The following is a 12,273-nucleotide window of genomic DNA, read 5'->3' on the forward strand; positions in this document are numbered from 1 at the left end:
CAGCTGGAAACAAGAGCTGGTAGGTAAAGCCGTGGCTGAGATGCAGTTGGAAGTGAAAGGAGCTTCGACCACAGCAGCCCTCTGATAGGTACCGGCATTTACAGACTGGGTGTGGGGGAAGCCAAATTCCAGGAGGCCAAGCAAGGCGGGCTGGCTGGAGCCAGAAAGGGACTCAGTGGTCGCTCACCAAGAGGTTGAGTGAGGTGGGCGCGAGCCCAGGAATGCTGGGGTCACTTGGCGTGTTGGGGAGCACACTAGGAAAACATGCCATCTGATGCAGTTTTCCTGTGAAAACAGAGCATGGACCTTTGACACATTGTAAGTAATTTGTGCCAGCTCCGTACTCCCCTCAGCAGGTGGTCGTCACATGCTGTCTCCTCCCCACGGGTGTGTCGGCCACTTCCTGTCCAGTGCTGAGAAGTCGGTGCAAGCCAGCCCCCCGCCCCGTTTAGGGAGAGCCAACAGAGGAGGACAGGCAAACGCTCATTATTAAGTGCCTGCTGTGTGCAGGCCTGTGCGTTGGGGGTGGGTATGGGGCAGTGGGTGTTGTTCTGGAAGTGGCCGGCGAGCCAGGTGAGGCCTGGTCCCATCAGCGCAGGGTGGTGGTGGGCTCCTGCCTCCGAGGTCTCTGTCCCTCCCCAGAGAGGCCCTGAGGAGGAGTCGCTGCTGAGGACGCTCTCGTTTGTGGGCTGTGGCGTGTCCTTCTGCGCCCTCTCCACCACCTTCCTGCTCTTCCTGGCGGCTGGGTAAGGCGAGCTCACCACCTGCTGTGGCACCCTGGGCCCACCCCGCCCCTTGCCAGCCAACCTCCACATCCCTCCTTGGAAGGGCATCCACCCTTGGTCCAGGTAGACCCCGCTCCAGGGCCTCCCCTGGGGCTTGGGCCCCTGTAGAGCCGCCCTCTCTGCCTTCATCAGCCAGCTCACCTGGACGTGGGTGGGGCTGGGGCTGAGGGGGGTGGGGGTTGGTGGTGGTGTCCCCGTTACTACCTCCCCTGTCTGTTCAGGGTCCCCAGGTCAGAGCGGGCCACGGTCCACAAGAACCTCACCTTCTCCCTGGCCTCTGCCGAGGGCTTCCTCATGGCCAGCGAGTGGGCAAAGGCCAACAAGGTGGGCAACCAGCAAGGGGGGGCTTGTGAGCTCAGGGATGGCTGGGAAAACACCTTCAGCCTTTTCTGGGTTGCCCACCCCCGCCCCCGCCCCATGTCTGCACCCGGCTCCCTTTCCAGGGAGGAGTAAGGCCTGGAGAGGAAAAACTGAGTGTTGGAGCTGGGCCCGGGGCACTACCCGGGGACCTCACCCACGCAAACTGCTTTGGGTTGGCAATGCCCGGCATGGACAGGGGACCCAGGGCGGGCCGCACCCGTAACTGGCCTCAGTGGGGATCGCCCACCCTCCCGTCCAGGTGGCCTGCCTGGCCGTCACAGCTGTAATGCACCTTCTCTTTCTGGTCGCCTTCTTCTGGATGTTGGTGGAGGGGCTGCTGCTGTGGAGCAAGGTGGTGGCCGTCAGCATGCGCCCTGGCCCTCGGATGCCTCTCTACTATGCCACGGGCTGGGGTGAGGTCCCCCTGCCCCTCACTCTTGTTCTGTTCCCCTCAACCCTGCCTTGCATGGCCTCCGTTATGTCCAACACCCACCGCCCCATGCCCACCACCGTCCCACACTCACCCTCTTCACCATCACCCAGCACTACGCGGCGCCCAGCACCCGTGTCTTGACATAAACTCAGCTCCATCAACCTCCAGCTCTACCCAACTCTAGTTCTTAATCCTCCTCCACTTCAACCACCTCCGCTCCTGGCCTCCAGCACTGCCTCCCTAATCTGGGACCAGCTAAGCCCATGCCAGTCACCAGCCTCCAACTCTGCTGATTCTCAGCCCTAAGGCCTCAACTCTGTCTCAGCTCTTCCACTTCCCAACCGCTCAGGGCTCCGGTGACACCCACAAGTATCAAGCCCATCCAACCCCACTCCTGGATCGCCCAGTGCCGCCAGCGCACCCGCTACTGTGGGACGGCTGGGGGCTGCCGCTCGGGATGGGGGCTGGCTCCCAGGGAGGACCAAATGGGTGGCGTGGTCCTGAGGTCACTTCTTATTCCCTTAGGTGTGCCTGTGGCCATCGTGGCCATCTCCCTGGCCATGTCCCCGCGTGACTACGTGGCCACTGGGCACTGCTGGCTCAATGTGCACACAGACGCCATCTGGGCCTTTGTGGGGCCCGTGCTCTTCGTGCTGACCGTGAGCGGAGAGGCCCAGGGGTCCTGCCGGGGTGGGACAGGTCGTGGGAGGGGGAGCCCCTTTTGCGCTCTGACACCAGATCTCCAGGCCAACACCTGCATCCTGGTCCGGGTGGTGATTGTCACCGTGTCCAGTGCCCGCCGCCGCGCCCGCATGCTGAGCCCACAGCCCTGCATGCAGCAGCAGCTCAGGATCCAGATGTGGTGAGACCCCAGCTGGGGGAGTCAGAAAGAGGCGGGGGAGCCAGGTGTGAGCACGTGTGAGTCCAGGGTGGGCGTGTGTGTGGCCATGTGCGCTCATGAGTGCAAGGCTATAGATGGGGGTGTGTGTGTGCAATGTGTCCGTGCTGTGTGTGCACACGTGCTCATGCGTGTGGATGGTAATGGAGCCTGTGTGTATATGAGGGGCAGTGTAGACGCCAGCCACTGTCCTGGGGACTCACCATCCACAGAAGGTACTGTCTCTGGTGGAGACAGGTGGAGGCGACCCCTAAATGAGGCAGGCTCTAGAAGTTCAGGTTCAGAGTAAGAGTCTAGGTCTCTACCCCCGCTGGAACCCCATCACTCTATGGGACCATATCTTGCTGGAGGGCCCACCCCCCAACACCCCAGGCCTTCCTCTTTGCCACTCTATCCTCTGCCAAGGGAAGGGCAACCCAAGCCAGTGGGGCCTTAAGAAGCACGGTCACCCCCCGGGGGCCTTGAGGAGGGCGAAGAGGAAGCCCTTTCAGATCCATGTCCCTTGGACCCACTGTCCAGGCCTCAGCCCTCCCCCTGGACAGCTGCCACTCCCTTCCCTTGAGCCAGGCTTGGGATGAGCCAGGCTTGGAACTGGGATCCCACCTTCCTAGTTCCACCACCCCTACTCCCTACCACTCTGGGTGTCTGAGCTTTCCAGCTACACCCAAGTCCTGAGCCGCGGTCCCTGGTCTGCAGCTCTGGCCCCTTTCCAGATGCATGGCAGGGACTGCCCTCCCCAGAACCCTGTGGGGACCCCCCCGGGGCCCCTAGCCTCCCCAGCCCAGCCTCTGTCCTGCAGGGCCACAGTGAAGCCGGTGTTGGTCCTGCTGCCTGTCCTGGGCCTGACCTGGCTGGTGGGCGTGCTGGTGCACCTCAGCCCGGCCTGGGCCTACGCCGCCGTGGGCCTCAATTCCCTGCAGGTACCTCCGGGCCCTGGGCCACACATGAGCTCCGCGGGCGTGGCTGGCTGGCCAGGGGGCTGGGGAGGGAGTGTCCTCTCTCTCATGGTTGTCACCAAGGCATTGGGGACATTGCTGGGGGGAGGACGGACAAGAGGGGACTGGGTCAAACCTCCAATCAAACAGCAGAACCTCAGGGAGGATTTTGTGGCCCGTTAGACAGCTGAGGAAGCTGAGGCCCAGGAGGGGGTGGCTAAGATGCCTGGCATCCTGACGCTCAAGGGCGCAGCAGAAGTCCCAGCCTCCAGGCTGTGCTCCAGCCACTTCAGGCCTCGGCAGGAAGCTGAGCGGGGCGGGGGGGCCTCTCCCCTTGGCATCTGCGGGTGGCCTATGTGGGGCAGCACGAGCTACTCCACCAGTGAAAACAGCAGTTTAGAAAAGGTGCTGCTTGGAAGGACATGACCCACGGAAAAGTGCCATGGGACTGCGGAAACCCCACTGTGCGCCTTTCCGGTCGCGTGTCCTGGGGCCACAGAAGTGGGTCAGACCAGGCACCCGTCCTCAGGAGTCTGCAGATCTATGGGGACTCGGGCATGGACACAAACAGCCACCACCAGGGGACTGAGTAAGCGCTGGGAGGGAGGACAGTCCAAGGAGAGCCCACCCTGCCCCTCGGCCTCCCTGCTGCCTCTAGCACCTCTTCCTGTGGTCTGCGCCTAGTGCTCCAGGGTCCTGGTCCATGCTATCGTCTCCCCCTGGGCCTTGGGGACTCGCCGCCCTCTGCCGACAGGCGTGGGACTGGAGAAAGGAAAAACAGGTGGTGGGGGAAGCAGCAGACAGCTCGGGAAGGATGGGGGTCGCGCCCGGAGTGGGGCCGGGAGAGTGAAGAAAACCTGGGGTTCCCACACTCTTCGCAAAGAAGCACGGCTCCCGCAGACGTGGCAGGGCTGAGCAGCTGGGGACACAGACGGACACGGAGAAGCCCTTACAGTCGGCCCACTTAACAGAGACCCTGCCCAGGTCTCTCCACCCTGCCTCAGAGTGGGGAGGGCAGCAGCTTCCTGTTGCTATGGCAACTGCTCCAGCTCCATCCCTGCCCGTGGCCCTGCAGCCACGGGGCCAGAGCCGCCCTCACAGCCCTCGCCGCCTCCCTCTCAGGGCAGGTCCCTTCCTCTCTCGGTGTCTCGTTACTTGTCTCTGAGTTTTCCCTGAGATTCCTTCTCTGTCTCTCGGGCTCTGTCTCTGCCACAGTCTCCTCTCCCTGTCCCCTTTTCCTCTGGCGTGGGTCTTACCTGGCTCCTCTGGGCCTCTCTCTACATCTCCCCTTCTGTTGGGCTCTGACCCTGTCTCTTGGTCCCTTCCCCTGTCTCTCCCTCTCTCTGAGGGTCACCCCTCTGGCCCCCCACCCCCAGCCAGCCTCAGACCTTCAGGTCTGGTGAAAGGCTGTCTTGTGATGGGTCATAAGGCATGCGACCTGAGCCCGCTCTGATGTTCCCGTGACTGTCTCAGGGCAGCTCCCAAGTCAGCTCAGAGCCACGTTCTCTGAGTCCTTCCTGGATGCTTCCCTCTCCAGGCCTGGCCTTTCCCTCTCCTCTCTCTTCCGTCATACCTGCTGTTTCTCCGTGTCGTACTCTCCCCGCTCAACCTCCAGCCTCATCGCTTTCTCACTGTCTTGGGGCATAAACTGGGCAGGACCTGCCCCAGGTGACCAGGGAGCAGGGATGGGGCTGGAGGGATTGAAATCTGCCTGGACTCATTTATTTGCTTTTGGGGGTGATTTGTTTCCGTCTGGCCTCTCTGCCAGGTTTTGTGCTGGAAGAGCAGAGCCTCAGTCTTGTGACAGGTTGGGGCTCACACCTTCCGTGCCTGAGGGTCTTGTTGGAAGGCCTAGACAAATGGAGACGGGCCTCAGTTTCTACATCTGTATAAAGGGAATCATAATCTCCACCTCATGAGATCACTGTTGGGTTCCATTGAGATGATATTTGCAAAGACCAAAGCATAACCTGCTGCAAGATGGTTTCATTCAGCCATTCAGCATGTTCTTCCCCTGTGCCTCCCCTGTGCCCGAGCTGGGCTGCATGCTGAGACCGTGGTGGGGCACAGGATCAAAGAAACCACCCTTGGAGGTCTCAGCCTGGGGGCGCAGACAGACACCAGAGCCACACAACTGCAGTACGGTGCGATTGAGACTGAGAGGCACAAGCGGCAGTCAGGGTCGTGTGGGGAGGCAGGGTGGGCATTCCCTGGAGGCAGTGGTGCTCAGCGAATGCCTGAATGCTGCATGGAGAGAGGGGAATAAAGTTTTAAGTTAGGGGAGCACAGTGGAATCAGATGGAGGGAGACATGGGGTCGGGGGAGCTGGTGAGAAATGGCGCAGGAGGGAACATGGGGGCCAGACCATGCAGGGTCCCCAGAGCTGGTGTGAGGAGCTCAGACTTCCACCCAGGCCTGGGAGGGTGTTAGACAGGTTGCTGGTGTGGTTGGATTGGAGTGAATGTTTGGGTGTGAGGAGTGGCGCTAGTGGTAAAGAACCTGCCTGCCAATGCAGGAGACATGGGGTTGACCCCTGGGTTGGGAAGATTCCCTAGAGGAGAGCATGGCAACCCACTCTAGTATTCTTGCCTGGAGAATCCCGTGGACAGAGGAGCCTGATGGGCTACAGTCCATGGGCTCACAAAGCGACTTAGCACAAGGACTGAGTCAAAGGAGATGAGATGGGGGACGCCGTGCGGAGAGCTGCAGGGAGAGTACCGGCCGGGTGTGTTGGGCTGGGAGCCCCCAGGGTCTGGCTTAGGGGCAGCGTTGGGGCTGGTAGCGACCCAGTTGGTGCCTGGGAGCTGGGGAGAGTAGTAGGGCTCTGGGGCTCCAGTTCTCAGCCCTGGGAAGCTAGAGGGCCTCAAGGAATCCCACATTTCCTCACCTGTGTTCCCTTGTCTGAGCCTCAGGGGAGAAACTGTTGCCTTTTGCATCGTCCAAGTGGAGGGTGAGGGAGTCCTAAGCTCCACCAGCCACCTGTGGGTGGAGGCCCACACTTAGGCCTGGGACACATTGCTCTGTCCCCACCCCCGGCCCCAGGACCCTCTCCATCAAATGGGGAGAATGAACCTCCCTCCACCCCCTGCCATGGAGCTGCTGTGAGGGTCAAGCATGCTGGTGCTTGGTGAGGGGCCAGGGCTTTGTAGTCCTAGAATGTGTGGGGAGGAGCCGCTGTGACTCCGCCTTCACACACAGCAGGAGGCAAGTCCTGGCCACATCCCGACTTCCCAGATGAAGAAACAGAGACTCAGAAAGGCATTCAGCTAGAGGAAAGCTGAGTGCCAAAGAATTGATGCTTTTGAACTGTGGTGTTGGAGAAGACTCCTGAGAATCCCTTGGACTGCAAGGAGATCCAACCAGTCCATCCTAGAGGAGATCAGCCCTGGGTGTTCATTGGAAGGACTGATGTTGAAGCGGAAACTCCAATACTTTGGCCACCTGATGCGAAGAGCTGACTCATTGGAAAAGACCCTGATGCTGGGAAAGACTGAGGGCAGGAGGAGAAGGGGATGACAGAGGATGAGATGGTTGGATGGCATCACCAACTCGATGGACATGAGTTTGAGTACACTCTGAGAGTTGGGACAGGGAGGCCTGGCGTGCTGCAGTCCACAGGGTCCCAAAGAGTCGGACACGACTGAACTGAACTGAACAGTCAGGATGTAGTGAGGTCCCTGCCAGGTCTGCTGTTCCTGGACCTCACTTAGCCTTGGAGCTTCAGGAGGTGGTGAGGCCATGAGGACAGGGCAGGTCAGGGGGTGGGGCGTGGAGGGATAGAGGGCAGAGAGGCTGCCTGCTGACCCAAGACTGAAGGCATGGGATCCGGCAGGGCCAGGCCCTCCTGGTTCTTTTTACCATGGAATGCCACAACTGCCCACTCCCCATCACGGGTTGGTGGACAGGGCAGGACTTGTGTTCACTGGCCAGTGTCTCTAAATGTCTCTGGGGCTGCCTGTGCTGTGGTGCCAGGCCAGGCAGTGGGAGATGGGGGCCTCCCAGGAGGTCACCCACCCTCACCCTGGGTCTGTCCCCAGGGGCCGTACATCTTCCTGGTCTATGCCGCCTACAACGGAGAGGTGAGTCCGGGGACCCAGGCTGCTGCTGGGGTGGGATGTGGATGGGGGTGGGTAGGGCTTACTTGTCGGGGGCTCTGCACCCAGCCCGTGGGGGTCGGGGAAGGGTCCCAGCCCTGCCCCTGCCCCATCCTCCAGGTCCGGAGCGCCCTGCGGAGGATGACTGAGAAGAAGGCAGCAGAGGCATTCACGGTGGGCAGGCCTGGGGGCCAAGGGGCGGGAGGTCCTACCTCTAGCAGGGATCCCAGCGGTGATGCCCCTTCCTTTCAGGCTCGCTCCAGTCCCACGGGCCCGGGGTTCCACTCTAGACCCTCGTGTCCCTGGGAGGTGGCCAGGGATGACCCCAGAGTCTTGGCTCCACCCCAGAGACACCTGGCTCTTAGAGGTAAGACCACAACCACCCTCCAGTCCAAGTGCTACCCGGTGCCCCAGCCTCCCCAGTGCTCAGCCCAAGCATCTGAAAGACAAGGAGACAGGCCCAGGGAGTCCTGTGGCTGCAGGGCCTGGGGGTGGCTTATAAAAGGCTCCTTACCTCCTACCACTCCACCACCAGGCAACAGGGGTCCCTGGGGCCCAGCCCAGAGGCAGAGCTTGCCAGAGTTGCCCTCCCTGGGTCATGCAGCAGAGGTGTGGGGGGTTCCTGAAGGCAGGTAGATGGATGGGGTTCGGCGCCCTGAGACAGGGCATGGGTTGAATGACTTCAGGGTCAGGCCAGGAATTGGTATCCCAGCTCCTACTTCCCCTGCTCTGCGCCTTTGGGCGAGTTACTTTCCCTCTCTGGGTCCTGGTTTCTTCAGCGCTAATTTACAAGGTGAATTTTTGAGTGGATTCTTAAAGAGTTTTTTTAATAATGAGGTCCCTGTTCAGGGTAGGGGAGCAGAGAGAGACAGCCTCCTGCCTCGGTCTCCTACAGGTTCACCTGCTCAATTGTCTTCCCCCTTCTAGGAACCCATGGCCCCAGGATCCCCACAACCTTCTCCTCCATTGCAGAACCCGAGAGACCGGTGAGGCTGGGTCAGGGGTGGCAGGGCTCAACCAAGGGGCTGGCAGTTGTGACCAGAAGGGTTAGGGAAACCACAGGGATCAGCATGGGGCTGGGGTGGGGGCTTCTCCTGGGGACCCAGGGGGCCTCCTCCATCAACTCCTAGACTGAAGGGTGCTGGGAGCAGCTGGCAGAACCTGAATGCCAAGGCCCCTGGGGGTGGAGCAGTCATCTCCAAGGTAGCCAAGGGCCCCCAGAGCCAGAGGAGCAGAAGGAGAGGGGGACCAGCCCCTGATGGGCCTCCTCTGTCCTCAGGCCGTGGAGCTGACAGCATTCAAGGCTTCAGGTACGGCTCCCACACCCCGGGTGGGGTGTCCCCCTTTTCCCCTTGGTGCCCGGACAGTCCCTCAGCCCCACTGTGTGGAAATGGAAGTGATTTGAGAAGCAACCCCACCCGGCCTCCCACAGTTTGAGAGGCTCTTCCTGTCTCATTCTGCTCCTTGTTGGTGCCTAAAATTCCCCCACTAGCGCCCGGTGGGCTCGGTCAGTGCTCTGGGGAAAGGCTTTCTTAGGGAGTAAGTTTGGGACCCCTTCCCTGGCCAGTGCTGCTGGGACGGCAGGGAACCATTGGCCTGCCTTCCTCTGTGCGCCCCACGCCCGCCGCCCCACTTCACCCACTCTTAGCGCTCTGGCCAGATGCCTGATGGTCTGAGAGTTCTTCCAAGCCCAACGAGGAGCAAGTACTTTCCCCAAGGCCTCAGTTTCCCCATTGGACAGCTGATGGGGACGTGATGGAGTGGGGGGGGTGGGGGCCTGTGGGTAGCAGGGCAGGGCCGGGGCCACCTGCTCAAGGAGCACTTATCCTGGCCCGAGGGAAGCCCCTGGGGACCGTGGTCCCTGGCCTCCCACAGTCTTGAACCAGAGACAAGCCTCTGAGGGGCCGACTCAGCACTGCCCCGCCTCCGAAAGCTCCGGGTTCTTTCCAGCCAGGTCCAGAGGCAGGTCTATGGAGCTCTCAGTGGGGCTGAGCTCTGTGCTAAACCTGGGCATCTGGTGGCTCCTTTCATGAGGTGACTGGGGAAAACAGGGGTGTGGTCACCCTCCCATTGTGCCGCTCAGAACGCTGAGGCACAGAGAGGAGCCCTTGACGAGCCAGGGGTCGGGCCCCCACCCCCACAGATGAGGACACTGAGGCAGCAGGAGTCACGTGGGGGTAAGCCTAGGCACATCTGAGCCTGGGTCTGTATGACCCCAAACTCCCAGCCGACCTGCGTCCAGGCGGATGTCCCAGTCCTTCCGTGTCTCAGCTTCCCCTTCTGGAAAATGGGCTGGAGGCGCCCCCTGCAGGCCTGCCGGGAGGGCGCAGGCGTCCTGCAGATGGGGGGCGTGCTGAGCAGGCAGAAAGGCACCCCCCACCCCAGCCTCCCCACCCATCACCCCGCTACACACCTCGGCTCCCAGCCCCCCAGCACCCGCCCCCGCAGGCGCAGCGTCTGTGGGAACAAGAGAGCGGCAGAGGCGCCTCTGCGCTCAAGTGACAGCGCCTTTGTCTCCGCTGAATGGGTGCGTTGCTAAGGCCCCTCGTAGCAACAGAGCCGCTTCCACCTCGGCCTCGGAGGGACCCCCATCCCGCTCCGCCCTCCAGATGCCCTAGGGCCCCCCACCCCACCACGCGACCCACTCAGGTGGCCCGAGCAAGAAGTGCAGGGAAGTGAAGGCTGCCTGCTGGGTATCCCTCCCAGGCCTGCTCCCGCCCCTCCCGAAAGCGCCTGCTGCCCCCCGCCACACACACACCCCGCACCCTGGCATTGCAGGTGTTCTCCGGAGGGAGAAACTGAGGCTCGGAGAGAGGCTGAGGGAGACTGCCAGGGTCACCCAGGCCAGAATCTCACCCAAAGTCTCCCCCAGCCTCAGTTCCCAGCCCTCTCCCCATCTTGGAAGGGTGGGGCCCCATCTTGCTTCTCTGCCAGCCCAACCCACAGGGTACACTTGCCTCCCAGGTTTCTAGAGACAGTGCATGGGGATTTTCCTGCAAGCTCCTCTTGGGGACCTCTGAAAGCCCACTGGGGGCCCCTGCCGACCTGCGTGTGGACCACCACCCTCTCCCAGGGCCTCAGCCTCTCCCTCCTGCCAGGGGAACCTTGGCCCCAGAGCTCCCGCGTACCCCGCCAGGTCCCACGGCTCTGTCCCCAGCTTTCTGTCCATGACCGCCCCTCCCCTCTACCCCGCCCCTCCTGCTGCGAAGTTCTGACAGCCCCCTGGTGTCTCTGGTAATAAACGGTACTGTAGTGACCTTTCCTTCTTTGGGGTCACCCTGGCCTGGGGAGGCAGATGAGACGCCAGGCTCCCTGGGAGGAGGGAGGAACAAGCTACTGTTTGACTTTTCGACTCAAGATGGACCCCATTTCACCATCAGGGTAGGTGTGGCCAACACTAATTAGCACCTACCTGTGTACCTGGCTGGTGCTGAACCTCAAACCACCTCAGAGTTACCTCAGCCCTGAGACCACCATCACCCCTATTGTACAGAGAAGAACTCTGACGCTCAGGGAAGATCTCCATGACTCATACCTGGGTCTCCTAGGCTGGGTGACATAGAGGTGAGGGGTGGCAGTCGTTGTGAGTAGGAGCCATCCAGGCAGCCTGCTCAGAGGAGACACCACGGCAGGTGGAGTGGCTTCAGGTCAGATGTGTCAGGGCTGCGAGAGGACTTCCAACTCGGAATTTGGCTATGGGTCTAGGTCTTGGCATCACTGATTCTGTGGCCTCGGGCAAGATTCTTCTCTGAGGCCTGGTCTCCTCGTGGGCGGAGCCAGTTTCAGAGCGAAGGTGAGCAGGAATGGTGAGGGCTTGGCACCTGCGTGGGCCCCAAGGTAGGGGCTAGGTGAAGGAGAGGCCCAGGGTCTGGTCTTGGGGTGCAAGGCTGTTAACAGCATCCTGCTGACCTCAGCTTGACTCCAGCACTTCTTGGGCCAGAGGCCATGGCGCAGCTGAGGGGCATCAGAGCATCCTCTGGGTGGAAGCGGGGAGGCAGCCATTCCCCATGCAGGTGAGTGGAGGTGGGGTGGGGCTGCATGAGAAGAAGCCCGAGACCCAACAAGGTACAAGCTGCTCCCGGTTCCCTCTGTGACCTCAGGGTCACTTTCATCCTGGGCCCTGCCTGCATTGAGTCTGAGATAAAAATCTATTCAGGGTATAGTTAACCCACCGCACAACACAGGGGTCTGGGTATTTCATTCTGGGGCTGGGGTTTGAATTCCTGGAAGCCTAGTCCATCATCTGCAGAATGGGGGACATCAGACCCACTCCGTAGGGACATGGAGCCATCCTGTGTGTTAGTCCCAGTGCCCAGCATGCAAGGCACTCAGGAAAAGTTGGCCATTGCCAAAGAAGGATGTGACAGAGAGCATGGACACACAGACCCTGCAGCCCAGGGGCGGCAATGTCTAAGGTTCCGAAGGTCCCAGGCAGAGAGAGAAGACAGCAGCCTCGGTGGGGAGGAGTATAGTTCCTGCCTGCCCAGGGAGGATCCAGCAGGACCCCAGGAGGAGTGGCGGGCCGGGCATCACTGCTGAGGTTCACCACCAGGGCACTCAGCCTGGCCTGTTAGGCAGAGCCTGCTGCCCACTAATGTGAGAAAGGAGTGAAGGGGCCGGACCCTGGAGAGGCAGCAAGAGGGTGGCGCTGAACTGGACAGGGCACCTGGTAGCCCCCACTGCCTGTATTTGCAATATCCTGACTCTTCACTCCCCTCCGGAGTGCCTCTGCCTCCCCACACACTAATCATATGGATGGGGGTGGGAG

General features: G+C 61.3%; 1 protein-coding gene and 1 long non-coding RNA gene across 3 annotated transcripts in view; one reads left to right on the forward strand and one right to left on the reverse strand.

Annotated features, from left to right (window-relative positions):
- Positions 1–10,757, forward strand: part of ADGRD2 (adhesion G protein-coupled receptor D2) — a 28,796-nt gene extending 18,039 nt beyond the window's left edge. Inside the window, exons 15-26 of the mRNA XM_019970817.2 lie at positions 643–746; positions 1,007–1,109; positions 1,405–1,558; positions 2,104–2,237; positions 2,325–2,440; positions 3,276–3,396; positions 7,449–7,490; positions 7,626–7,679; positions 7,758–7,872; positions 8,433–8,491; positions 8,785–8,815; positions 10,470–10,757. Of these exons, the coding sequence (XP_019826376.2) occupies positions 643–746; positions 1,007–1,109; positions 1,405–1,558; positions 2,104–2,237; positions 2,325–2,440; positions 3,276–3,396; positions 7,449–7,490; positions 7,626–7,679; positions 7,758–7,872; positions 8,433–8,491; positions 8,785–8,815; positions 10,470–10,477 (1,041 nt within the window). The 3' untranslated portion in view covers positions 10,478–10,757. The remainder of the gene's footprint in view (positions 1–642; positions 747–1,006; positions 1,110–1,404; positions 1,559–2,103; positions 2,238–2,324; positions 2,441–3,275; positions 3,397–7,448; positions 7,491–7,625; positions 7,680–7,757; positions 7,873–8,432; positions 8,492–8,784; positions 8,816–10,469) is intronic.
- On the reverse strand, positions 4,500–9,872 carry LOC139185845 (uncharacterized). Of its 2 annotated transcripts, XR_011569424.1 has the most exons (4): positions 8,020–8,254; positions 6,299–6,390; positions 5,382–5,655; positions 4,500–5,262 (listed from the first exon to the last, which is right to left on the reverse strand). It is a non-coding gene; the product is annotated as an uncharacterized lncRNA (long non-coding RNA). The 2 variants fall into 2 exon arrangements; XR_011569425.1 differs by lacking the exons at positions 4,500–5,262; positions 8,020–8,254 and adding an exon at positions 9,738–9,872 and having other exon boundaries at positions 5,396–5,655.
- Positions 10,758–12,273: the final 1,516 nt, after the last annotated feature.

The sequence above is a fragment of the Bos indicus genome, chromosome 11, assembly GCF_029378745.1.
Source record: "Bos indicus isolate NIAB-ARS_2022 breed Sahiwal x Tharparkar chromosome 11, NIAB-ARS_B.indTharparkar_mat_pri_1.0, whole genome shotgun sequence".
Taxonomy (NCBI): Eukaryota; Metazoa; Chordata; class Mammalia; order Artiodactyla; family Bovidae; genus Bos; species Bos indicus.